This window comes from Dermacentor andersoni, chromosome 3 (assembly GCF_023375885.2).
Source record: "Dermacentor andersoni chromosome 3, qqDerAnde1_hic_scaffold, whole genome shotgun sequence".
Lineage (NCBI taxonomy): Eukaryota > Metazoa > Arthropoda > Arachnida > Ixodida > Ixodidae > Dermacentor > Dermacentor andersoni.
Genome location: NC_092816.1, coordinates 167,044,053 through 167,071,392, shown reverse-complemented (window position 1 = coordinate 167,071,392; position 27,340 = coordinate 167,044,053). Strand labels below are relative to the sequence as shown.

General features: G+C 45.1%; 1 protein-coding gene across 4 annotated transcripts in view; it reads right to left on the bottom strand.

Annotated features, from left to right (window-relative positions):
* Positions 1–26,969, bottom strand: part of LOC126524486 (uncharacterized) — a 31,186-nt gene extending 4,217 nt beyond the window's left edge. The window contains exons 1-7 of one of the 4 annotated variants that reach the window (XM_072287353.1): positions 26,724–26,969; positions 25,426–25,550; positions 20,715–20,792; positions 9,500–10,217; positions 8,065–8,208; positions 7,297–7,607; positions 455–901 (exon numbers count right to left, since the gene is read on the bottom strand). In XM_072287353.1, coding sequence (XP_072143454.1) covers positions 478–901; positions 7,297–7,607; positions 8,065–8,208; positions 9,500–9,505 — 885 coding nt within the window. In that variant the 5' untranslated portion in view covers positions 9,506–10,217; positions 20,715–20,792; positions 25,426–25,550; positions 26,724–26,969 and the 3' untranslated portion in view covers positions 455–477. Of the gene's footprint in view, positions 1–454; positions 902–7,296; positions 7,608–8,064; positions 8,209–9,499; positions 10,218–20,714; positions 20,793–25,425; positions 26,599–26,723 lie in introns of those variants that run through there. The other 3 variants (XM_055067337.1, XM_055067338.1, XM_050172796.3) reach the window with 3 other exon arrangements.
* Positions 26,970–27,340: the final 371 nt, after the last annotated feature.

Genomic DNA, 27,340 nt, shown 5'->3' with positions numbered 1-27,340 from the left:
TGCGAGCTGTAAAAGTTTTTAAGCTTAAATAAAATGTTAGAAATATCTGCTGCTGTTGTGCTGTGCAGCAGTTTAATACTTTGAAGACACAATCTTAAACATGCGACTTACACACCATCACTTGTCTGTTTACAATGCTGAAACTGGGTGTGGGAGTACTTAAATAATGACATGTACCAGTTTGTTAATGTACAGTTTTGACGTATGCTGCAATTGATGTTTTTGTTTGAATTTTGTTCCTACAGTTTATCCCATTTTACATTGTAATTGTGCATTTATTGTTTGTATTTACCTGTTTGAATGTTAGTCTTTCATAAGCTAAATAAATTATTGTTTTCCACCAAATACTGAAGCAATGTTTCGGCATTAAAATACACAGTAACAATATGTATAGGAAAAGTATGAGTGCTGCTGCTGGTATAGTAGTGAAAGAAGTAAACGTATATATGCTCGCCATTGTTGCTTGCATGACTTGCATCACTGGAGCGGAAGTAACCGTAGGTCATGGAGCTGCTTCACGGCTGCTTCCTTTGACACACCAGGTTGGTGCCACTGCCAGGGGACCTCACCAGCACTGCTGCAGAAGTATGCCATTAGAAGATTCCTGGCATCTGCAGCCTTAGCTTCAAAGTTTCTGGCACGTGTCGTACGAAGTGGAAAGTAGCTCTGCTCTGAGCCATCCCTTGGCATGCCTTGCCGCCAGTGCCCCGGCACAACATTCCCGAAACTGTCCTCGCTGTCTGTGAAATGATGCACATCAGCATTCAGGATGGTCAGGAAGTTGTACAGGATGCCTGCTGCTTCGATGACGAAGTCAACATTTTCAGGCTTCAAAGGGATGGTTCGGAGGAGTATGCGCCACCGGGCTGCCGTGATCCCGAAGGCATTTTCCACGCACCTCCTGGAAAAAAAAATTTGGAAAATCATTTATTTTTATTTAGAGTGATGCAATGCAATGCCTTCCTTTAAACAAGAAAAAGTGCAGAAGGGTTGGAAGCTCTTGCTGGTGCATGCCTTGGGACAGCATAATACCTTGGGATAGGATAAAAAAGATAAGACAATGCGAATGCTAGTTGCTGTGTAGTCATCTCCAATTTTTTTCTTTTTCCCTGTTCCCAAGCATTCGAGAAAAGTAATCGATGTGAAGTGTGAAAGGTAAACTAACGAATGGTTATTCCACAAGCCATCACACTGAGCACCAGCTATTAATGAGCCATGAATTATTCGTTAAGGATTCCTTTTATGGGGATACCGCCACTGTCCATTACAGCTGTGTACCGAGACAACACCAGCTTCCATGTGCAATTTTCTGGATACACAGCTGTATTTGTGGACCCATTGCATGTTATACAACAAGACACTTCATAGTGAAATGATCTGATCGTGCAAACTCGTGACACAAAGTTCAATAAAGACTTCTTGAGCAATTGTAATAAGGGATGTGTACTTTTTATAGGTTTTCGGTACCAATTTTCACAGATGGAAGTGGCTAATTTATGGTGAACTCAACATATTTTTATGCGAAGCATACTAGCCGCACAAGCACGCTCTTCCTTGCTGCGCCGCGCGCGGCCGCGTAGCTACCATATGAAGTCATAACAGCTGCAAAAGCGGAGGCTCATCTCGTGCTCTTGCTTGCGGCCGCGTAGCTACATAGCTGGGACTCAGCTCATGCGCTCGCCTGCGGTCGCACAGATGGTACTGCGGCCTAACTCCCGCTCCTCCCGCTAGGGCACTGACGTCACAACAGCTGCAAGCCGGGCTCAACTCTTGCAAGATGGGCTGGGTGGGAATCGAACCAGGGTCTCCGGAGTGTAAGACGGAGACACTACCACTGAGCCACGAGTATTTTTTTTTCTTTATTACCTTGATTTCAACACTCAAACGCGTACAAAGTAGGTCACTTGGTGCAGAAAAATAATATTACATCACTTCGACAGACTGTACATATTTAAAAGGCACTCAAAGAGGTTATCACAGAAACCAAAGTGTCAAGCTCCAGAAACCACTCTGGCGGTTTAGTCATGTGCTTGAGGACATCACGCGTTTACCTAAGACTTTCATTTAGGTGTTCCCTCGCAGACCTTTCATCTACGCGGGCATTCCTGACATCCATGCGCGTTTTCCACACGCTGCTCATACACAAAAGCATTATCAAGTCAGCCGGCACTCCCCCTGCGTCTGCACACGGTAAGAAACGAATACCGAAAGGACTTAACGGCAGGTCTTTCTTCAGAGTTCGTTTGACAACATCCCACAAGAAAACTGAGTCATGGCAATCCAAGAAGATGTGCTCAATAGTTTCAGGTTTCTTACATATGATGCAGTTAACAGACCATGGAACAAAGAAGCCGTTGCTTTGCAGCCATGGCTTCACAAGGAGAGTGCCCGAATGCAATTGAAAAAGGAAGGTTTTCGCTGAAGATCTAACCGGCATTTTTCTAACGCGTTTCAGCACATTGCGTTCAGGTCCTAAGTTATACATCATACGGTAAACAGGATGCGGCAAGAAAACATCAACCAGATCACTATAAAGTTTCTTACGCGTCACTGAAGTCAAAAATTCATTCGAAAAATGCGCTTTCAATAAAGAAAAGGACATAACTTCCCTCAGAAAGCCAGTTGGTGTTAGAGTACGTTCATTTGTTGATGAGACAACCCACTCAGACAAAGAAGAACTCAATCTCACTTGAATAACAGTACACAGAAATATATCACTTTGGTCCCTTAAGAAAAAGAACCTACTAACAATCTGTTTCAAAAACAAATGTGTTAATCCTAGTCCTCCATTCTTCACCGAATGAAACAAGTTACATCGGCTAGTTCTCTCCCAAGTGGATCCCCATATATATACTGCAAACACTCTGTGAAGTTTCTGCACCGAAATCCTTGCCATGCATAACACTTGTAGTACATAATACACCTTTGTAACTAAAAACAAATTGCAAACACTAGCTCTTGAAAACATCGAAAAATTATGCCCGCCCCACTTTTCTGTCTGATCTTTAACTCTTTTTACTTCTTCGATCCAATACGCGGAACCGTCACAATAATGTTGTAATGGCACCCCAAGATATTTTCCAGGGGTAACGCTCCAGTTCATATTGCAAAAATACTCGGGTACCTGTGTCCAGCTGCCGTGCCATAAACCTAGGCACTTAGTCCAGCTGACAACACTTCCAGTTGCGGCGCAAAAAGAAACAACCTCTTTCATAGTGTTATTCACGCTTTCTGTATCACGGCAAAAAATTGCCACGTCATCTGCATAAGCCAGAACTCTAGTCTCAATTCCTGCGTAGATAAACCCACGAATAGATTGGCTTTTAATTATCTTCAAACAGAAAGGCTCCAAATACAAGGCAAATAAAAGAGGTGACAAACAGCATCCTTGTTTTACTGATGACTCCACTTTAATACTGGTGCCTAATTTCCTATTAATTACTAACTTTGCAGTGCAATCTTTGTACACCATTCTTACTCCATCTGTTATCACTGCACCGGCTTTAACATGTTCTAAGAGCAAAAATATGACATCATGGACGACTCTGTCAAAAGCCTTTTCAAGGTCAATTTGTATCATAGTGACTCTGTCATCTCTTTCATCGCAGCATTCCAGTATGGTCCTTGCAGTATGTATATTCGAAAAGATCGATCTGCCTTTGATACCGCATGTCTGATGGGGGCCCACAAGTTCTTTTATAACGGTCTGCAATCGTCGCACCAGTACTTTAGTGTAAACTTTGTAGTCCGTATTCGTCAAGCTTATTGGTCTGTAGGCTTCAACCGCCACAAGTCGCGCAGGATCTCTTGCTTTAGGAATTAAAATAACGTGCGATGTCCGAAAAGAAGGAGGTGCTTCCTTATTCTCGTACATCTCCCTTATCACGCGATGTAATGCGACAGCAATTTTACTTTTAAAGCACTTATAGAAAGCCCCTCCCAGACCATCAGGCCCCGGTGACTTGCCGGGACTAAGTTCATCAATCGCATCCTCAACTTCTGAAAGGCTTATTGGTCTGTCAAGCGCTTCACAGACCTCGTCTGATAATGTTGGCATTAATGGCAAGAAGTCAGTCCTATACCTTTCGATATCACATGTCTTTTTTCCCATCAAACTTTCATAATAAGACTCAGAAGCGTGTTCAATCATTCCAACATCACTAGTGACTTCCCCTTGATAAGTTATTTCTGTTATTTCTTTGGAAACAGCGTGTTTCTTCTCGTCACTTATTGCTCGCTTGGTAGGAGTCTCCCCCATCCATAAACTCTCCGCCCTTGTCCTTAATATCGCACCCCTGTACTTTTCTTCATCCAAGACTTCAAGTTCCGACTTAACTTCCTTGATTTCTTTCGAAAATAATCCAGGCGAAGAGCTTTCTGCGGTGAGCATGTATTTTAGCCTAAGGTGTAATTCCTTCTCACGCTCTTTTTTTTTTGTGATAGCCTACGCATGCTCTTTCAATCGCGCTTAATTTAACGTCTCTTTTGAAGAGTTCCCATTCTGCAATGAAGAACGCTGACGTAGTTATGCTGAGCAAATTTTCGAGCTTTTCTTGAACTGCTTTTTGAAAAACGTCGTCTTGCAAAAGCTTATCATTTAACTTCCATAAGTCCCAGCTGAATTTCGATGGTTTTTGTTTCTTTCCTATGGTTGACATAACGAGGCAATGATCGCTAAAACTAACATGTAGCATTTGATAACTTGAAAATAACGGTAAAAAGGTTAACGGAACATAAATTCTGTCTAGCCTGCCATGACACTGACCTTGATAGTGCGTATACATGGTATGATTTCCGCTTGACAACACATAACCGATGTCTTCAAGCTCTTGTTGCCTTACAATCGAACTTAAAAGCAACGCACTTTTATCACAAACACTAGTCAACCTAGATTTATCTTCTGGAAAGCAAACACAATTAAAATCACCCAGTAATATGACATGTCTTTCACAATTCAAGTACTGCTGAATATCGCCAAAAAATACTTCCCGCTCCCGCGCTACGTTCGGAGCATAAACACATATAGCCCTTCAAGGCATCTCTGAAAAAGTAAAATCGCAGAGGACCATTCTACCATCCTGGGATGAGGTGACGGCTTCAACTACAGCAATACTGCTACGCAAAAGAATAAGGCAGCCCCCAGACCTACCCGCCGCATGACATACACTTACGGTATATCTAGGGCGGAAAATGTTAACCATTTGCTCCGTGCATTCATCAGTTGCAATTTTTGTTTTTTGAATGGCCACTAAGTCAATATTATTTTCAATAAGAATACGGTTAACTTGGCATTGCCTTCTACGCCCGCTAAGTCCACGCACGTTCAACGTCGCGACACAAAGACCAGTCGAAAAATTAGCTACCATTTAACGGGAGGAGAAACTAAACCAATTACCACACATCGTCCGTCTCACATCTGCTGCGATGACTCGACGGTCTACGGAGGCGGACCATGGTTTTCTGGACTTCATAGCCGAATGACGACGGCCGACGCACATCCTGCCCACAAACCCCAGTCCCCAGACCCTAACAACCATTTTTTTCTAACCCAGGAACCCAGACGCCTCCGCTAACGCGGAGGCGTCTGGGTTGTAGAACGGCGTTTGGCTGGAACGCCAGGCTTGGGCTTGAACGCCGGTCGGCGTCCCGGGGTAGCTTTCGGAGGAGGCTCATCATTTCCAGTCTCTTGAGCCTTTTCCTCTTGCTCATCCGCCTCTTCGTGAAGCCTCTTAGCAGGTGCACTACTTGACGTTGCCATCACGGTGTCATCAGTGTCATGCTGTTCGCCGGTAGTCACTTCTGTTGATGTGCATGTATCTTTGGCCTCTTTTACCTCGACCTCTGTTGAGTTAGTTGGTTCCACCGTGTCATACCATGGGTCTTTCGAGCCGTCCGATGACTCGTCTTCATTAACAGTCGTTGCCTTCTTCAGGGGCGTTAACGCCGAGGGCTGGGTCTCTTTCCCTTCGCCTGCGGCTTCCACTGCGTCGACCACGTCCATCAAGTGATCTGTGACATCTTCCTTCAATGCCGGGCCTGTCACTGTGGCATAGGTTCGGACGCACTGGGTCTCGTCGTGGCCGAAACGACGACAAAGCCCATAGCGTGGTACACGGCACTCGCGTCGTATGTGCCCGATGCCACGGCATCGGAGGCAGAGGGGAGCTCTGCCAGGGATGTGCACGAGCGCAACATCTTCCGCCACTCGCAGCTAGTGGGGCAAGTCTTCAGCGGTGACGCCTGCTTTCAGCTTAATAGTGACAGTACGGGTGGTTGACCCTTTGTCAACGCATCCTTGTACCCGCCACCTGTCCCTGGTGATCTCAGTCACCTTGCCAAAAGGTGACAAGGCAGTGCGAACGTCGTCATCAGGTACACCATAAAGGAGCCAGTAGAGCTTGATACGGACGCCTCTGTCACACGGGTCGACGACCACACAGCGGTGGTCCTTGACATCAAATGCGTCTGCAGCGATAATCTTCTTTTTCCCTTCTTCGTCCTTGAAAGTCACCGCCCACAGATGGTTCATTTGATAAGCACCCAGTGCAACCACTTCCGGCATGAGAGACAGCCGTGTAAGAGCGTCTCGAAAATGTTCCACTCTGTAAGGCCTCGCCTTAACGTCACCATGTAAAAACACCGCATGCAGAACGGACGCACCTGTTGGCAGCGTTGGTAAAATCATTTGGTAGTCCTGACCTGGTTTTTCAGTTGACCTGATACTGCGGCCCAAAAGGGTCGCTGAAGCCGCTCGCGAAGAGCCCGACATTCCGCGTCCGCTCACCTCGGTGGCTGAAGAGGAAGTCCACTGAGCCACGAGTACGATGCTTCAAAGCGGTACAAAAGCGCCTCTAGTGAATGCGGTGTTGCCTTAGAAACGAGCTGTTTCTAACGCTCAGGCGTGCGTCGCTTGCTCAGGCGCACATTTTGTTGCCGCGCCGAACGCTGTGTTGCTCGACGCTCACCGCGTCCAATGCGGGGCGCGTAGTCGCTGCGCCGTAGCCCATTGTCTTACACCCCTTGGCGGGTCGACGGGAACGCTATCGCGTTCCACTCTTGAAGGCGAAGCAGAGTAACGCATGAGTTGTTTCTTCGTCTAGCCAAACCAAATATAGCCAAGCAACAGCAGTTCACCAGGCTAAACAGTGGTTCAACAACTAAAATAAAGGCTAGTATGCTTCGCATCCTGGGCTTAACCTTAGCTAAGCCACAGCCATTTTCTTTATCCATTTATGTTTTATTTTAGAATTTAACAACGCTGAGTGCAAGTCCTTTACCATCTCAGTTTTATCACACCGTGCTCGGCTCAGCTGATAGTTGAACACTCTTCGTGCATCATTGAGCTGCTTTGCCGGAAACGGGTGCATAAAATCGGTGCGCAGCTGGAATGCCTCATCCCCAATGAAAGTGAAAGGCGCAATGGTGCCTGTTGTTCCTGGCAGTCGAGCACAAGCAGGCACAGAGAGGCGGTCTTGTAGGAGGGCTCTTCCAAAGGTGGAGTTCTGGAAGATACCGCCATCACTATGGCGGCCTTCTGCTCCAACATCTATCAGTATGTACTTGTAGTTGCTGTCGACAACAGCCATGAGTACAACTGAAAAGGTGCCCTGAAAATTGGCATTCAAGAATTACACCAGAGGCACAAGTACGCCTATCATAATGCAAGGGTGACAGCTAGCTAATAAGCAAAGTGAAAGAGTATATTTATAACTATTAGGTGCATCCACTACATTGGTTTGCACACAAAGGTTACATGCGATGAGGATAACTGAGGGGCAGCAGTTGTATTGCAGCCTCGCAAGCTCTTGCGACATGCATTTTGTGTACTGAAACCAAATTGTAGAGTTGGCAAATACAAAAGTGCCTGCATTTGTTTGTACAAATATGTAAAACAGCAACACAATGTGTGTGGTACTGCTTGGATAAATGCAAGCTTTCAATGAAGAAAACTATGAATGAAAGCATTAAAATTAGCATCAAGTAGTTGGCAGCAACTGTAAATCCAATCACACTAGCATAATTATTTCAGTGGTGTTCGCACACCTTATACATGCATAAATTTACCTTGTAGTTGTAGTACAAGCTGCCAGAATTCCGAGGAGCAACTATGGCAACATGCTTTCCATCAACTGCTCCCAAGCAGTTTGGGAATTGCAACTGTGCGGTGAACCCATCGGCAATCTGTGCCCATTCAGACGTGCTTGGTGCCTGGAAATACCCAAACAACAAGTACTGCTCCTGTGATTTCTTAATAGAAATGGTCAAAAGGAACAGTGGAAATTCAGTTGTGATTGTGCAATGTGTGTGATTTGTCTCTTTTAGCTACTCCAAGTTTGTAAAAAGTAGAGCAATATAATTCACAATGAAGTAATTGCTATCATTGGAGTGTCAAGACTGGCTGCCTCTGGATAATGAGTAATTTGTAGAGGTTGGCGAACATTCGAAGTTTCAGATATGATAGAAATTACGCAGTAGCTATACGTATTTGAAAATTAACTATTCAGTGTGTATATTGAAGTATCGAAACTCAATAAAAATTTCGCAAAAGTACCGCGGGAGGACACCTCCTAACGCCGACTGGTATCTGCACGGCAAGAATTACTGTTCATGACCGGAGTTACGCTGCCACCTTCGTTATCCTCAGACAGTGCTCACGAGACGTCATTCATGGCATGGACTTCCTGAACCAACACGGCGCAATCATCGTTACTGTTCTTCATCTGCTAAACAAAGTGTTGTGTCGCAAATTATCAAAATTGAAACAACCACAACAGTTTTCGAAGCAATGCAGAAACAAATTGGTTAATGCAGGCTTTGTTTTTGGTTTTGCAGCTGAAGCCTACGCGACAACCTGTGATTTTTGCTTGTAGACTGTCGTTTAGACTTTTTTGGCAGCATAGTTATGCATCAGTTCTATCTTTTACACTACAATAAACGATGTTTTTTGGAAAGGGCCCTATTACACATGTCTGCAGCACACAAGCCCTCTAGCAGCTTCTTTTTTCCACAACTTCCGATATTTTTTAGGCAACAATTTATTCGGCGCTTATGCAAAGCCAGTCATACCGCAGCCATTCATTCTTAGAAATCTTATTTCCAACCAGGCCCTAAAATTTTCAGGCTATTTGTGCAGTTTTTTTAATGACAATCGTTTTTGAAATTGAACCTAATTAACCCTGGTAGCCGTCTTTTTTTTTTCTCTAGTCAGTAGGAGTATGGCCCCTTGTAATATCAAAACAAATATTGCTGTTGTAAATATATTAGTCTCCACTTGACTAATCAATATTCGATTCGCATCCAACAAAGTTAATATTCACCTACCTCTAAAAATTTGTGCATGTAATATGCATAATTAAGAGTGAAGATTACATTTTTTTTATGTTGTCATCGGAACAAAGTAGCAACTTGTGAAGACTTATGAAATAAGCGCCAAGTTCACATGCACAGCAGTACCTTAAAATGTGTGCCAGCAATGTCCCTCATAGCTGTGTGACATTACCTTCATGTAGTGGTCTTTCAACCTTGCCCAGATTGCTTGGCAGGCCACATGAATGCAGAGTCTCGCCGTCTCAATCCCCACACGGTAAGCCAGGGCAACATCTTTTATGTCCTGCCCGGATGCCAAGTAGCTGGAATGCAAATTGGAAAGAAATTAATACCGATTTCTCAGTTGTTCGGATCTGGAATGCTGCACATGTTTTCGATTGCCGACTCTGTTTTGCCCTTCTATGGTGGCATGCCACTATGGAAGTGGCAATAACTTATGCTATGGAATGTAATTGGAAAATGAAGTTCTAACTGAAGGATAGAAATTGTAAATATAATGGCAATATTTAGTAAAGGAAATAAAAGTGGAAGACATTTGTGCCCTGGGTAGGATCTGAACCACAATCTTCACATGTCCAGTCCAATGCAATGCTTTCACAATGATTCAGTAATGTCTTTTGTGCGAACAAGGTTACCAACAGTGAAGGATGAAATTGGTAGCCTAGCTGTAAACTTGGTACACACAATAAATTTCTTCACTTACGTACCTGATAACACTGGTGCTGATAATCCCTATGACGGTTTATCAATGACACCAAACATTGAAACAGTTAAATATGTAATCTTGCCTCTTCAAATGTAATGTAATCGTGTAGTGTAATTCAGAAATGTAATCTTGCCTCTTCAGCAGCTGAAGGCTGCATAGCACCATGTCCTTGCAAAGAGCTGACCTAAAAAGAACAAAAATTGCGACAGCTTGAACTATTTAACACACACCATTGCAAAAGGTTTTTGTACGTCAATGTAACTCATTATTCAATTAAAGGAATTCTAAATAATGATATTAAAAATGTTCATCAGTGCCCATTTCACTTCCTTGCGTGCTCGGTAATTTTTACTTATGCTTCAACTAATATACACTTTTTCTCTACTCTCTCAAGACAAGCTGCGAGAAGGCGTGTCCATGGATGCAGTACTGGATAATCCGCGGTCCAACGTGGATGAGACATTCCACCGCATTAACCTGTTAAGCAAGCAGGATCTCCGCAACATAATGAGGGATGCCAGAGTCTCAAAGACCGAGCGGCTGCATGATAATGACTATGTGAGCGTGCAACTCTGGGTTGAGAGGATGCATAGTGAAAAGGAGAACCCATTGCTCTTCTTTAAACACCAAGAACAACCTGACAAAAAGTGACATTTTTTTAGAGAAAAAAATGAGGACCTTTTGGATGACAGAGATTTTGTTAGTCATCATGACCACACCACAACAGGAGCTTTTCAAGAGGCTTGGAACTGATCGTGTATGTGTCGATGGAACACATGGAACAGCAGGTGAGCAGTATTACATAAATGCATTAATAATAAAAGCAAAAAAGAGGGAATGCTGTCTGAGAATAATTGCAATAGATATGATGAGTAGTATTCCTTCACACGATTGTTCTCTTAATTTTTCTCGCATTGTTTATTTGATGCAGTTCTCGATTATCAGTAACAGAGCAAGAATGAATTCAGTGCTCTGTACACTGGTGATATCATTCCATTGCTACTGTACTCATCGCTACATGCCCTGCATATCCTGTCTGTATTGTCACCACGCAGTTATAATAGGTCACATAATACAGCTCTTATCACAGTTGTCTTGTGGGGATGCACGACTGTCGCACGTTCCTTGATATGTTGTTTTTCCCGTATAGCTCCCGTCTCCTGCATTGCGACTTCGCCGCGGGCCCGAGGCCACGTGAGAGATGGCGCTGCTAACGCCGCCTCACAGCAGGGTTACTTGGGGGCGCAAGGGAGAACACGCTTCCTCTTTGGTTCGGGTTGGCAAGCAGCGCGGATGTGCCGCACGTGCGCCGATCGATGCTTCTGCGAGACAGTCTTGCGTGACCGTACGCGCGAACGACCAGGCGTTGGGATCCAGCAAGGGGCGAACATATTCGCTCGCTATCCGGTCGCGGTGAGTCGTACTTCCGCGATTTGTCGCGCGCCCATCGGCATGTTTTGTGGATAGCAACTCGGCTAGCAGGCATTGATCTTTGAAAGGTGCAATAAATGCCCTTGTGATTGTTTGCACTACTGTACTGTCGTTCCTTTGACCCAAGAGTACGGGATGAGAATCCCACAGTCTGGAGTGCAGAAACAGTGCATTGCACTGTGTATTAGTGCCTTCTGTCAGAGGTACAGCTGTCTCGAGGCTGTTTGGCATCCTGAACAGTTTGCCAATTAGGTGAATAACTGATTACTGCTACAGTCAAAGGTGCTTTTTCTTGGTGGCGGGGGGTGGTTCCCTGAGGACTGCAAAAACAAAACATTTAGAAAATCAGGCGGTCAAACAAAAAAAATTAATGCATGCCTTGTACTGCCATTTAAAGGGAGGTGCTAGTCGAAAACATAACAAGAACCTAGAACTATGAAACCCCAGCTGTTTACATACTCTCTTATGGTAATTTCAAATATTATATAAATCAGTTTTATAGCAAGTTGCATAGGTTTTGTTCTGTACAACGACAATGTGTAAAACGTAGGCATTCTAGCCCCCGATTTTTTATCTCTAAACTTCCATAATTGCAGACCAGTGATGACGTATAATCCCCCAAATCAACTGTAGAATACTGAAATATGTTACCGAAATTGACACCAAAATCATTATTCACTGTTATGTTTTAAAAAGTGCATGTAAGAAGTGTTAAATTATAACCTGTGAAACCATTTCAAAATGTTTAGACAACCAGTAAGTGTTACTCAATATTTTATCTTAAGTATATAAGTGATGTTGAACATCAACCCCTCAGTGGTGGTCAAGACAGTTTAGAATTTCAAGCACAAAGTTGTCATTCTGGAGCAGTTTAGGAGCAGAATTTTTTTTTCTACTTCGTGTTCCAAAAGTCTTTTTGGAACACTTGGAGTAGTACAGAAGTTATCTAGCCATTTGGTGGAGCTTGTTATTACCGTGCAGTCAGTAAGTGCTGCTCAAGAGTGAAGCAAGACACAAATCCAACAGCAACCAATTAAGCTTGCCTTCCCAAGGACGATATACCACGCACATCATGTTGCAAACATTTTTGTTTGGGTAGGCAAGGAACTTAATTTTGTACCCGCCCTAGTTGCTTAGTGGCTGTGGTGTTGGGCTGCGAAGCACGAGGTCGCAGTATCGAATCTCGGCCAGAGCCGCCGCATTTCAATAGGGGCAAAAGGCGAAACGCCCGTGCACTTAGATTTAGGTGCACGTTAAAAAACCCCAGTTGGTCGAAATTTCCGGAGTCCCATGCTACGGCATGCCTCATAATCAGAAAGTGGTTTTGGCATGTAAGACCCCATAATTTAATTTTTCTTAATTTTGTAAACCAACCACAACACTTATTAGGCTTCTTGGTGCTTGTGCTGTAACAGAAGAGAGTATGTATGTGTGTAAATAAAGAAATGTAAATCATGCAATGTTACAATGGCCCCTTTCCACTGCTTGTATGCTTCACCACAATACATTGCATAAGCTTCTTCCCGTAGCAAGCTATATTGCAGCGAAGTTGACGCTTGAAAACCGGCATTATACAACACTCGACAATGGTTGTGCCTTCTGCACTTTGAAGGCAAAGCATTTCAGCATCTGAAATTTCAGCTGTCCTTATAATTAATTGTCTCTATGAGGTACGTGGCGGTGTTGCAAAGATACCCGAATTCTCATGCATGCCCGAAAAAATAGTTTGTTGGGTGTATTTCTGCTTGGTAATGAAGACTGCTACGACAATGCACATTAGTGACACAAAAGTGGCCAAATGCTCAGATTCCTTTTAAGTAGAGTGCTGTGTGCTTTTATGACTTTGGTGAAATTAGCATCTGAATTTGCCATACACACGCCTGCAAACTATCTATTTATTAAACTCATGCACACAGAATATCGCTATAATGAGAAATGCATAGTGTTTTAGCTGTTCCCTGCAGAATGTTTTCTGACAACTGCTTTGATGATGGATGGATGGATGGATGAATAAATTTCTTGAGGTCCGTCGGTACGTGCGATTAGTGCGCAGCGGGCCACTCCCACGTCGGTAGAGAGAGGCCATGCCCCTCCGCCGCGTCGCGGGCCCGATGGACAGCCCAGAGCTGTGCTTCAAGGTCCAAGCTGTGTGGAGCTCGGTCCCACTCTCCCTTGGTGGTCCCGGCACCAGGGGGCAAGCCCAGAGCACGTGATCAAGGCTAGCTATATCCTTACAGTAGCGACACACATTGTCAGGGTGCACGTCCGGAAAGATATTGTGCAGGAAGGCCGGGCATGGGTAGGTGCCCGTCTGAAGCCACTTGTACGTGACTTCTCGTGCTTTATTGGGTGCTTTGTGCGGTAGCGGCATGGTTCTCTTGACTAACTTGTAATGCTGGGTGAGACTGTTGTAAGTGACGAGGGGATCGCGCTTGCTTGCCCATCGTGCCGAGAGGGAGTCCGGGCTCACACAGTTAGTTAGATCTTGTGCAGTCTCCTGTGCTGTCTCGTTGAGGTCACTTTTTAAGAACAATATTTGATCACGAATATACTCTTAATTCTTCACACACAAAACAGTTTGTTACCTTGTTGTGTCCATGAAAGGGTTGTATTAAGAATAATTTTTTGGCAGCCTTGTTGACAGTTTGACAGCATCAATCAGTGAATCATTAACAGGCACTCTGCAACACTTCAAGAAGGAAAGCCAACCTACTGAGTCTCCAACACATGCGATTTTACATTTTGTCACAATCTTAATGCAGCTGGCACATCTGGGTTCAAGCTTATATAGTGCTAACTTAGCAAGTTGGCACATGTTGCAGCACTTCATTTGTCTCCTTTATGTGCTGTGTTGTTATGTTTTTTATTGAAGCTCATACTTCTGAGCAGCAAGTAAAATGCAGTTGACTTCATTCCGTTAATTCGACTCTGACGGGACTGACGAAACAGATTGAATTATCTGGTGGGTCAAATTTAAGAAGATGCAGAAGAAATGCCAACACACATGACTGATTTATTTGCCATGGTTTACGTAGATTCTAACACGCCCCAGAGTGAAACACACGCCCGCTGTCTGTGTGTCCAAAGTGTAAACCAGCATAGAAAGGACAAAAGCTCCTAAAATGAAAGAGAAATCAAATGCGCACACAATTTTTATTTTAAAGAAATGGACAAGGGTCCAATGTGTTGCACCATTGCAACCAATTTTCCAAAGTGAGCTTCGCCGCAATACATCCGTGTTATGCGGTAAAGCATAGGAAAATCGCCAAGGAAGTTTTGTTAAAGGGACACTAAAGGTTACCAGAAAGTCAAGTTAAAGTGGTAGAGCAATGTTCTAGAACGTCTAAGGCGTCAATATAATCGCGAACAGAGCTTTAGTAACCGAGAAATTGAGGTAAATGCATGACACAATTTGAGACCCCCCAGCGACATACCGGTACTAGCCCGATGACGAAAGCACTCCTCATAATTTGTGTTACTAATACTCAACTACTCGTATTAAAAATATCATTTCATTCGATTATAAGACGGAAGAAAATGCTACTTGTCTAAGTCTATTCGATTCTAAGAAAAAATAACATTTTGACGTTACCCTTCAGTAGTATGGGTGGTCGAAAGGTTTCGTTTTCGCTCGACTCTGCGCAGCGCACGCTTTGGAGTTTCAGTAGTTTCGTTATCGCGTCGTGCTGTGCGGGTTCTGCTGGCTCGCGAAACTTTCATTTGGAACAAGCAGCGAGAATGCGACGTCCATGTGATGTCGTGGGAAGCCCTCGTTGCTTTCCCGCTCCGCAGAGCCGGTGTCGAGGCCGCCGTCGTAGAACGCAACGACGCCGGCTGCGCGAGCCCTCAGCAGCAGGTCGCGCTCGTCAGTGCTCAAATCGCTGAAGTTGAGCCCAGCATCGCGAGCCAATCTGTCATTGTCAGGGTCCATTGCGACGAACGTCGAAGTTTGCGTCATAGAATGAAGTACCAGCTTTCGCGCATTTCTCCTTCCGCTAGCCACCTCACTCCCGCTTTCGCTCTGCTGTCGGCTCTGTCTTGGCTCTGTTTCTGGCCGCGCGTTTGCGTTTTGCGCAGAAAAGCCGTAGCGCCGTCTGCGGACGCCGTTCTACTCACCGATGGCGCAACGTCACTATGAGACCATGATGTCAGTACTCCTCGATCGAAGGGCGGGCGATTTGAACTGTGCTAGAGGTACGCGGACGCTTCAGAACGCATTTTCTCTTAAGGGGGGACACGGGTTGTGGCGACCAAAAATCGCGAAAAAAACTCGATTTTTTTTCTTGCATTTTTGGAATGTACAGCTATTATTGCATCTATATTGTTAATTTCATACCGATAACATCAGTATTTTAGCCGCAGTGACGCCTTATACGACATGTACTAGCTGAATTTCAGGCGGAACTTGCGCTGAAACTGCATATTTTCCGAAACGCGCGCCTGCTCTTCCACGTGTGCTAGCGCGGACATCTTGGTCTCATTTGAAAGAGGCGACTTTTCCCTTCAAATTCCCGCCAGAACGGGCCCCATTCAGCCATTGGCCACTTATAAAATGCGCGGCAAAGAAAGGTACTAGAACGCCCTCCTATTCGTCACTCGGTGCACGTGACTTGAGCTTGCCTCCCGATTGGCGGAACTGCATGGCCATCGTCTGCTCCGCGCTTGGAGCCGCGCACTGAGGTGCGCCATCTTGCCCCAGTGTCAACGCGATATCTGAAACGGAACGCAAATTTCGAACGCGGCACAAGTTTGGTGCGCAAAAAGTGGGACGGACACTCATCGAAAACTTCAAAAAACGCTGCTCAACACTGCAAAACGCTCAGGACGCCACAACCTCAGCGACCGATGCCGAAATCGTCGATGCAGCAACGGCAGGCCTAACGACCGGATCGGCTGCTGCGGATACTGTGACCAGTCCGCCTGCCGTTGACCCTTCGACCCAGCGCTCGCGTACGGCAAGATACGATCTACCGGCAACCCTCCAAGCGGGAGGAGGAGGAAGCGAAAGCCAAAGCAAAGCTATCGGAGTTGTCTTCCGCTCCAGCGACGGAGAGGAAACGCGAGTGTGGGTGACAGTACCGACGATGCACTTCGCCCGCCTGATGGGACTACGTTTACGATTGTGGATTTGAGTGCCGTGAACACTTTATTAACATTTGCGAACTGCAACATCTGCAGTGGTGCCTTATAAATCGTCCGAGACGAGCGGGAATACGGACTCGCTGTGAAGCTGCGTTTTATGTGCGCAAATTGTGGAGAGATTGCGTCGGTGTGGAGCTCGCCGCGCGTTCACAGTGCTGAACGAATGAAACCCTTTGCTGTGAACGTTTTGGCTACGCGTGCCATGCAGGCAACGGAGAACCGACAGACCGCGCTCAATGACGTTTGTCTCGTTGATGGGCATCAGCCGTCGGGCTCTTCACACGAAAGCGTGCCAGAGCTACGTGAAGACGAAGTTGACGCCAGCGGCCGATCGCGCGGCGCGTAATCTGACGAGCGACTGCGCGCGGTCGGTTCGCGAACTTTACGCCGAACTGAACGTGGGTCATACTGGGAACATCGTTGTGTGCAAAGGCAAGGGCCTCAGAGGACATAATGAAAGAACTATGTCTAAATCCGAGCGAGCAAAGTCGCACCCTCATGGCCGAGAAAGATAGGCGTCAAATGACAGCATCAGCCAAGAAATGCAAAGCATCAGAAAATTTGCGCCAGTCCCTCAAAAAGCGGCACACCGGGGCTGGGAGTCAGCAGGACTACATGCCTGGTGCCTACTGAGCTGTTACAGCTGTAAATTTGTAAATAAAGTAGGGTTTTGCACGTTTTCTCACTTTTCTCAAAACATGTTTTTGGGTCACTTCACTAGACTGTCGAAGTGATATCTCATGATCTAGAACAGCTAGAGCACTAATTCTTTCTTTAGCAGAAAGCCTAATCTACATATTACAAAGTGCTGAGAGCAGAATTTCAAATTCGTGTGTATGTATATTTCCATTTTATGAATTTTCTTTTGGTGTGGTAGCCTTAGGTCAAGGAAAGAATTTTGATCACCTGCAGAATGGCTAATTAAAATTTCACTTGAAAACGTTTTGCAGCATTGCAGTTATTGCACATTATAGTATCTAGCTATGCAATAATATTCACTTTCTGCTGAGCAGTTTTTTTTCCATTGTCTCCGGAAACAATAGAGTGGCAGCACCGTCAATCTCCTGAACTAATGAACCTACAGGAAAGATTGTTGCATATTTGAAATCAGCACGAAAAACTAAGTAAGCTTATATATTTTCATCAGATTTGGCCATAAGATGCAGGTAATAATCTCCACAACCCATGTCCCCCCTTAAAGTAAGTCTCTCCTTGGCACGAAACAAGCGTTTCGAGGTTTCTGGGATGGTATTTCAACAGTCCACGTTGACTTAATAGTAACCTTTAGTGTCCCTTTAAAGATGGCACATTAGAAATGGGTAAATACCACAATCAGACGTTTTGATCTGTGATTATTGCTTGGAGCTCCTCCTGCGCAGGCAGAAAATAGGCATTTCCTGCAGCAGATAAAGTCTGTTTAACACATCTACTGTCCTCTAAGGTATGTCACCAAAGGGGTCGCTTATTGGGTTCACTATAGGGGTCAGCACATGCTGACTGCTCAAGTTGGAATTATTGGGTGAAGGCCTATTTTAGTATCAAAATAACTAAAGTTTGGACCTATAGAAATGTACGTGTATCGGCTGGGACTTTCAGCTGGGATCAAATTTATAGGAGTCTACTGTTCTGCAGCCACTGAGCACTGCAGCATGCCAATATTCTGCAATGTGTACTAGGAGATACATTCTTGCTGCAGAGTTCACTGCCATATGGTACAGTAGACTTCTGTTAATTCGACTCCGGGTAATTCAAACCTGGCCAAAGGTCTTGGCCGGCAGTCATACATTTCTACAGTCCCGAATCTCTTATTTTGATTGCAAAATTGGCCTTCGCAGGATAATTTGAACTTAGAACAGTGACTCGCTGTTGACCCCTATGGTGAATCCAATAGCGACCCCTTTAGTGGCAGCACGTCTACCTTGGCGATGCTTAGGAAACAATGTATGCATTCAACACGTGTGATCGTGTGTCGACAACTCCCATTTATGCTTGCCCTAGGGAACTTTTCAAGCAAGAACCACATATCACAACGTTTAATTACGGTATTTACCAGATTCTAATGTGTGCCTCATATGTTAGCACTAGTAGAATGCAATAGTTGTACACTTTTCTTTTCAATTACACCCGTCGTGGCTGCTCAGTGACTATGGTGTTCGGCTGCTGAGCACGAGGACGGAGATCGAATCCTGGCCACGGCGGCCGCATTTCGATGGGGGCGAAATGCGAAAACACCCGTGTACTTAGATTTAGGTGCACGTTAAAGAACCCCAGGTGGACGAAATTTCCAGAGTCCTCCACTACGGCGTGCCTCATAATCAGAAAGTGGTTTTGGCACGTAAAACCCCATAATATAATATTTTTTCTTTCAATGACAGTGGTAAGCCCCCAGACATGGTTTGGTAATGCCTGCCATATGCATTCCAACCCATTTTTATTCTTAAGTAAATTGCCTTTTCATGATCAGGGTCCCTTGCGAGCAACTGACCTAGGTAAAATTACTCCTGTACAGACTCTAGAGGCTGACTGGCGATGTGAATTCGTGAACATTGTCTTCTGCATATTAATCTTCAAACCCACTCTAACACTTTTTTGGTTAAGGTCCTCAATCACTAGTAATTTGTCCCCACTGTTGCCGAGATATTCACCATTGATCCGAACTCCGAATGTGCTGCAACTGCAGATTTGAAATGGCATTAATCAAAGCCAACATCGCCGTGTTATCTCACCACCTTGAACTGACACTCTCACACGCAGATCCACTGGCCACTGTAATCACCATGGCGGGAACGCTAGGCCTAGGTACGCTATTACGGTTCTTGACATTCGGTCCTGTCTTTTTCATTGAAAGAATTCACCGCTGTCAGCAATGGTACCCACTCTGCCTCTGCAATCCTCGTAAAGCATGGCGCGTTGCATATTGCTAGTCCTCGAAAGGCAGCTTTGCCTCAGCACAGTGATGCTACGCGGTGAAGTGTATGGGACGCAGCACATATATTGTTATACACACGTGCACTTGCCGTCTCCTGTCACAGTGCAAGCACCTATATGCCTAATAAGTGTACTGGCAGACCTTCAGAGCTTTTTCGGACGTGCCTGTGGCGATTTGGGCCCTTAAGGGCAGTAAAAGACATGCATTCATTTTTTTTTTCGGACATTGTAGCGGCCCTTAGGGAGTCTGAAAAATCGGACTGTACAACTGACCAAAAGGATGCTTCAAATGGTCCATGCGGCGAACACGCCGCGGAACGAGGACAAGAATAGGAAGGACCATTGCATTGAGGAATGGTCAGGAAAGGAACTGTGCCGCCGCCTCTTTGAAGGAGCTTGAGCTCAAAAAGCAAAGTGTTGGCTGACGCTAAGATGCAGGTTACCCATATCCAAACCAAAATAAACCCCTTAAAGCAGTGAAATGCAACATTGAGGCATTATGCGCAGGCTGAGAGTATGTCAGGACAGTTGAGGTTGACTTTCCAGTTGCTTGGAGAATCTCATATGTGACAAAGTTCGGGCATAATACCAATGAGCTTGCTATCAGTTGATACAAATACCTCTATTTGCTTTTGTATGCATCTCTTTTTATTCGCATTTTAAAATGTTCGACTCTATTTGCCGTGAGCTAGACCACTTTTTTTACAGTGAAGCTGTCTATGGCTAGGATCTGGTGGATCGCATCTGCGCATAGACCAACAATTTTTCATACGGTGGGCCGTTCCCGAAGAAAGTGCAATACCAGGCCAACCCGAGGCAGAAGTGAAGCAAGCATTAAGCACTCCCCATATGTAGGCTGATCCCGAAGGTCGTGAAATGCCAGTCCAACCTGTGGCGGAGATGAAGTAGCCTTTCAGCACTCCCCACACATGGGCCAATCCCATCGGTAGTGCAATACCAGGCCGACCCGCGGTAGAGGTGCAGTTCACCGTTAAGGGGCCCACATACGCAGCTTCGCTGGTCATCCTCCACGGAGTAAAAGGGCACCGAGTTTCTTTCGAAGATATTTTAGTAGCTGTGCATTTTACAGACCCCTCTTTTCAGTTTTCTATTTTGAATAAAATAAACACTACTCCTTACTGTTCAAACTGGATTGTTTTTATTTTTTTAACATGCTTACCAGAGAGTGACAGCATCAGGTGACATGGTGTCAGCCCATCTTGACATAAAACAAAGTTCCGTGAAACTTGGTGAAGACCTGAAAAAATCAGGGAATTTGAAAATGTCAACTTGGTAGACACGTTGTTCTTCTAAGCATGCAGTATGGCACATAAGCCTGGAGGTTAACGAAGAATCTCGAGAACACGTTAAGGACCGTACAAAGAGCAATGCAATAATAAATCTTAAGAGACAGGAAGAGAGCGGTGTGAATGGTCAATATTCTAGTAGACATTAAGAGGAAAAAATGAAGCTGGGCAGGCCATGTAATGCATAGAGTAGATAACCAGTGGACCATTAGAGTTGCAGAATGGGTGCCAAGGGAAGGGAAGTTCCATCAAGGATGACAGAAAACTAGGTGGGATGATGAAATTTGAAAGCACAAGTTCGCATCAGCTAGTGCAAGACAATGATAATTGGAGATTGCAGGGAGGCGCCTTTGTTCTGCATTGAACTTTAAGATAGGATGATGATGAAGATGAATGCGTCCAACTCTTTAAAAAGAAATTTGGGCCGGAAATAGCTGGCACAGTTCACCAAGACACGAAACCAAATTCGTATGCTTTGCCACTAACACGGATGTATTCCAGCGAAGCTAACTTATGAAAAGCGGCCACCATTGTGTAATCATCTATTTCATTGTTGGAACAGCTTGCGAAACATAGCACGATGTGTTCGAAGGAGCCCTGTAACTTTCTTTTCTTTATAGCCGGCTATAGTATGCACATGCTGAATTTTTTATAATTAATGCTATGTGATGTGCAAATTAAGCAGTAATTTTATGCAGTATTAAAACGTACCTTAGTGTAACAGTACAATGAGAGACGTAATCAAGAATTTGAATGTATGCACATCTGAGTGCGCATGCATGCGTGCCATCATCCTTGAGTGCACACAGACGTGAAACTGGTGCACTGGTCTTAGTGCAGCTTGGTAGCTCATAGTTTGTGAGGGGATTCGTAATGGCAGTGCTCCACCACGCCACAATGCAGCAGTCAATGCTGAAGAGAGGAAATGCTAATCTTACAGACGCTGCACATGCTCAACAGGCCAATGAGAGTGCTGACATGCGAGCTTGAAGCTCGCCAGATCCATCTCACAATTTGTGCGTCGTACATGACAGCATAATCAACATTTAATCATCGATTTATTTCACCTACCATGTACGTCGACATTGCTTCTTTAGTGTTGATACTTTGTTGACCCCCTTTTTTCTTCAAGGATACTTCTGACAGTGAAAAATAACACTGTGAATGTCCACATCAACAGGAACTGGCATAAGATGCAACCATTTGCGACCTTTTTAACAGAAGCTTGTATTGCCTCACTGGTGTCGGTGTTAAAGCGCGAAAAAACCCAAGCTGCGCAAAAATAGAAATTGCTTATCAGGCTGCGGATTCAAACCACTGACCTCTGGGTTGCGAGACCACCACGCTAACCGATTCAGCCACTGTCAGCTCATCAAACGCTGCCTTTAAGTTGGGTAAGTAGAACCAGCGCAAGGCATGAGCCAATCACGGACGTCCCCTTCCTCCAGAAGAGGGAAAGGGTGTGTTCGCTCGCCTGACACCCGCAGTTTCCCACACCAGTTCAGGCCCAGCAGTCAGATGGGGAGGCCGCGTTTGGTCTGTTCTGCCGAAGAGCAGGCTGCGTTGAAGGAATGGCAGTGGGAGCAGGCCACGTGTTGTGCCTTTGGCCAAAGAACAGGCAGTGTTTGATTGATGCCACCGGGAACTCGTTCGAGAAAGGGGTCGACGTTGACGTGCCGCCCTCGCCGTGAGGCGTTACAAAGAGCCGCAGATCCCAAGCAACGCTTGCACCCCGCTTCACAGCAGTGGAAGGGCAGTAACTTTTTGGCCTCTATCCTTGTGTCATAATCCAAGCATGCTCTTGCTAAATAGAATCATTCTTGGCAACTAAAGGTTAGTGTTTAAGTGCAATTAAAGCTCGTCATTGGAACAGTCTCCAGTACTTCAGAATTTTACAATAAGTAGAATACCATTTTGTTGGCAAGTACCACGGCAGAGATAGTGACCTATAGGTAGATACTGAAAGAGCCAGTATTCAGTAAAAACTTATAAATGTGAAAAAATTTTGCCTAGTCTAGTTTAGAGTAATTGGCAAAGATACCTGTTTTTGCAGTCTTATTCTAAGAGAAGATTTAGCGCTACAGGACTGTGTGCCAGTTCGATTCCAACTACATCTGCCCAACTGATGCCATTATAGATTAACATTACTGAATATATTCTGCAATCACATTATTTATTCATGAATTAAACTTGCGCAGGTAACATGTATGTACTGTCAAAAAGAGTAGATTTGAGAGATTATACAGCTAGCAACGCACTGCAAAAATAAAAGGTCACAAAGCAAATTTGTTCTCATTAAAGAAGCATAACATTATCTGCAATATTGTTAGAACTTCAAAAATAAGTTTTTTGTTGAGTCACAACTAGTAAACAACTATAGTAAGAATTTCATTTAAAGTTGGAGGAATGGTACAACTCTTGACATTCTGGGGAGTTAAAAAGAGTGGAATTAAGAGATCTCAACTTTGTCATGTAGGAATGAAATGGAGGGCCCACCCCATTCTGCAACTTTACTGTGGACCAGTGTATGCCAACATGGCAAGTAAGAAAAAAAATTTGGGTATTTCATGGTGCGTGTAATCCATAGACTTTTGTTCTTAACGGTACCTTTTGATGACATGTCCAGGCTTTTTTTTTTTCTAGTCACTTGTTGCACTTTAATGCGATAAAATCTACTTGAACCTCTTGTGGTTTCAAGATCCGCAGGCGAGCTCGTTCCCTCAATCGGCTGCCACCACCCAGTCTCTACTCATCACATAACCATATCTTGTGAACATTATATAAATCTTTTTTTTTCCTCTTAGCATTTTGGGTGATATCCTGAGTGATGAAAACAAGCACTACATAAAATCAGCAACATCTATCATTACGACAGATTCATAACAATAGTGCAGCCACTACATTGTTTTAGCTTTCCATACTAAATAAACTCACTGGGTCTGCGTTCAGTGTGGGCAGGGGTAAGCTTGCACACGTAAGTTTTTGGTAACATTCATAACAAAGCAAAGAAGCTTTCAGGACTATAAACCTTTGAGTCACATCAGCTACGTGGGAGCAAAATATACATTGAAAAAACAGGAAAAAAAGGCACACTGTTATGTGCCACGAATCCTTTCCTAAAAAGCTGCAAGAATTTTAGCATGGCACAATACTGATGGTGCTGTGCATTTGGTCACCGCAAGCAGCTGTACATTGTTAACCTCTCTGGTCAATCATGTCTGCTGCAGAAGCATCCCTAGTATGTCTCTGAATTTCAAGATACTTGATTTAGTGCAGTATCACTCTTTGTTGGCCTTTTTATCAGACTGACGCAGAAGTGGGAGCACTGTACACTGTTCACATTTTCTTTGTGCGCAAAAGATAAGTATGCGTTGCATTCACCACTAAGAGAATGTATTTAATGCTGTTCTTAAGTTTACAGCCTTACAGCACATGACACAGGTAGTCATGACAAATCTGTGCATGTTATACAGACAGCTGAAATTTCAAATGAAACACCACTTTCCTCCCTCTCGAGAAAGCGCCATACCCAGCCAGAGTCAAGGCAACACAAACAAACAGTGCGACGCAAAACACAGTCTTAAAAGTGTCGTTCGCCATGACGCATTACTTCGGTAAATCGCCTAATTCAGAATGCGCAGTGCCACGGTGGAAAATGTGCCACGCAACAAAACTGGATAAGAAAAAAAAGCAGGTGGTGCTAGTCACGTGAACCCGATGTGGTTCTTCGGCTCAAGTATGTGACAAGGCGAGGAAGAAACGTCGCTTGCGGATGCTACTCGAGGCAGAGGGAGAGTGTGTCTCAGTTGGCAGTCACGCTCACCTCATGGTGGTGTGGTAAGAGGGCATTCAATTTCAATTTCTTCTGTCTCCTCTAATAATAAACCAGTTTAAAAGAATATTTCGGTAAAGCAATGCCAGAAGTCTGAAGTCGTTACTCCAAACATTCATTGTGGATATGAAGTACAATGCATGTGGAACTGTCGAAAGTGGTTCACTCATATTCTTCTCATCTACTTTCAAGAAATTTCACACTAAATTGATCTAGACCTCTGCATTGTCACAAACAGCAGGAAGCAACCTTGAAGTCTGTTTTGAATTCCTCATTAATGCATGAAAATCCAGGATGCAGCAGCCAAGTAACAGTCTACTACACATAACTCCATCTTCACCTCTGCGTTCAGGCAATGAAATGCAGTTTTTATCATAGCGAACATGAGATGTTTACTTGTTGGAGATGCAGCTCTTAGCCTGTCTACGTATGACCGTGATATTTAAAAAAGATGCCAGTTATTTAAAACTATGTTATTAAAGGAACATCTTTCATGTTCGTAACATGCCTGGAGGCAACAGTAACCAGCTTAAAAAGTAATTATGTAACATGGCTGTATTCGGGTCTCAAGAAGCTTTACATTGCAGTGTAAGCTAAAACTTGCTAGGGGGCCTGATGTAAGGCCCTCAAAAAAAAAAAAAAAAAAAAAAAACAGGCCAAACAGGGGGCTAAATGTTTCTTCAATAGGATAGAAAGATTGTGCTGGAAAGTTAACACCAAATATAAATGAAAATATATTACTTCAGACTTGCCACCAGACTTTCGCAATTCGAGTCTTGTTCTCCAAGGTGCATTGCCATTCCGACTTGTCCAGCTAGCGAGAAATGCAGTTCGTATTGTCTCCGCCAATGTGTTGCACATGCACATGTGATGAACTCTACAAAATGAGAGCAGCATTGAAGATAAACTGAGCAGCTGAAAGTGCACGCACTGTTGCTTCTACGCACAATATGGAAACTAAACAGCAGAGGTAAATTTCGCTAAAAGAATTGCGTAACACTTCATTCCCGTTCATATTGAAACATAAGTCGACTCTGAATATAAGGCCCCGCAGGGGCGTCTGCGTCAGCAGGCGTTTGGTGTGTTGCGACACTACGGACCTGAGCACACGAGGGTTGGACCCTCCCGCGTGTAGCCGTGCACGGCTTAGCCGTGTCTGGGGAAAACGGGATCCTGGGGGTTGAGCCGATGCTGGGTGTTTGGACCTTTAAGGCCCAACGGCGGAGGCAACACACCTCTTCGGCCTCGGCTTCACATAGACGGCACCTCCAGACTGACCCACCTGGAGGACATCGGCAGTCGCCTTTTCCTGTTTCTCCCTCCTCGAATCTTCGTCTTTATCTCTCACTTTTGACCTTTCCTGCCTCCTTCTCTCTTCTATTTACTTCCTTTCTCCTGGCGGCAAGGGTTAACCCTGTGTGGCTATCCAACCTTAGGTACACCATATTCGGTTATAGTGACGGCGTACGACTGGCGTCGAGCAGTCTTGCATGCAAGCTCTGCCGCGTCCCCTCGTTGGGCTCCGTGGTGGGCGGTTGGCGCTGTTGCCGAATGTATACATTTTTTCCATGGAAACTTCTTTCCCCAAGCTTCCTGATCGCCCTCAGAAACGAGGGCGCATCGAAGATTTATTCCAGTTTTTCGGACGTCAAATTCAAAACTTCCCCTGCTTTCACGTTATTCACTCTGAAAAGACAGACAAACCAGTGCGAACCATTTCCCCGTTCCTTGTGTCAAAGACCTTGACTGATGTTTTTGGTCCAGGTTACAAGGCGTCGAGGATGGCAAGCGGCGACCTCCTCTTGGAGCTCCGCGACCAGAAGCAATATGACAAACTACCGAAGCTAGTGTCATTTGGGGAGACCAACATAATAGTAACCCCGCACCGTACAATGAACACCACCCGCGGTGTTGTGTCGGATGACGATTTGCTTGAACTAAGCGAAGCGGAACTCCTGGAGGGCTTCAGCGAACAAAATGTGATCAATGTCAGAAGAATTAAGATGAGGCGAGAAGGTAAAGAGATTCAGACGAAGCACTTAATAATCACCTTTGGTTCAAGTGTCTTGCCCGAGTCAATCGAGGCCGGGTATATCAAGCTCCGTGTCAGGCCGTACGTGCCAAACCCACTCCGTTGTTTCAAATGCCAGCGCTTCGGCCACAGCTCGCAGAGCTGCCGCGGCCGCCAAACTTGTGCTAAATGCAGTGCCCAAGAACACACCACTGAAACTTGTGAGAACGCTCTCCACTGTGTAAACTGTGATGGGGAGCACGCCGCGTACTCGCGGTCGTGCCCCGCCTGGAAGAAGCAAAAAGAAATAGTAACGATCAAAGTAAAAGAGAACATATTGTTCAAGGAGGCACGAAGGCGGGTTGCATACCTGCCAAAGAAAAGCTTTGCCGAAGTGGCGCGTCAGGGGGCAGCGTCACAACGGCCTCCGGCTGCTGTCCGACCCACAAACAGTGAGTAGGCAGTTACGGCATCTGCCCCCGCGGCGGTTGCAGCTAGCGTTGCTCCGCCAACCCAGCAGACGGGGCCATCGAACCCGAAAGTGGGCGCAGCCGAGGCTGCCCCAACCTCCGAGGCCCCTTCCAGCGCTGGCAACGGCCGGTGCAGCGAAATCCCTCAGGGAGCCTCATCGACCTCCGGGCTGGGGGGCGCAGGGG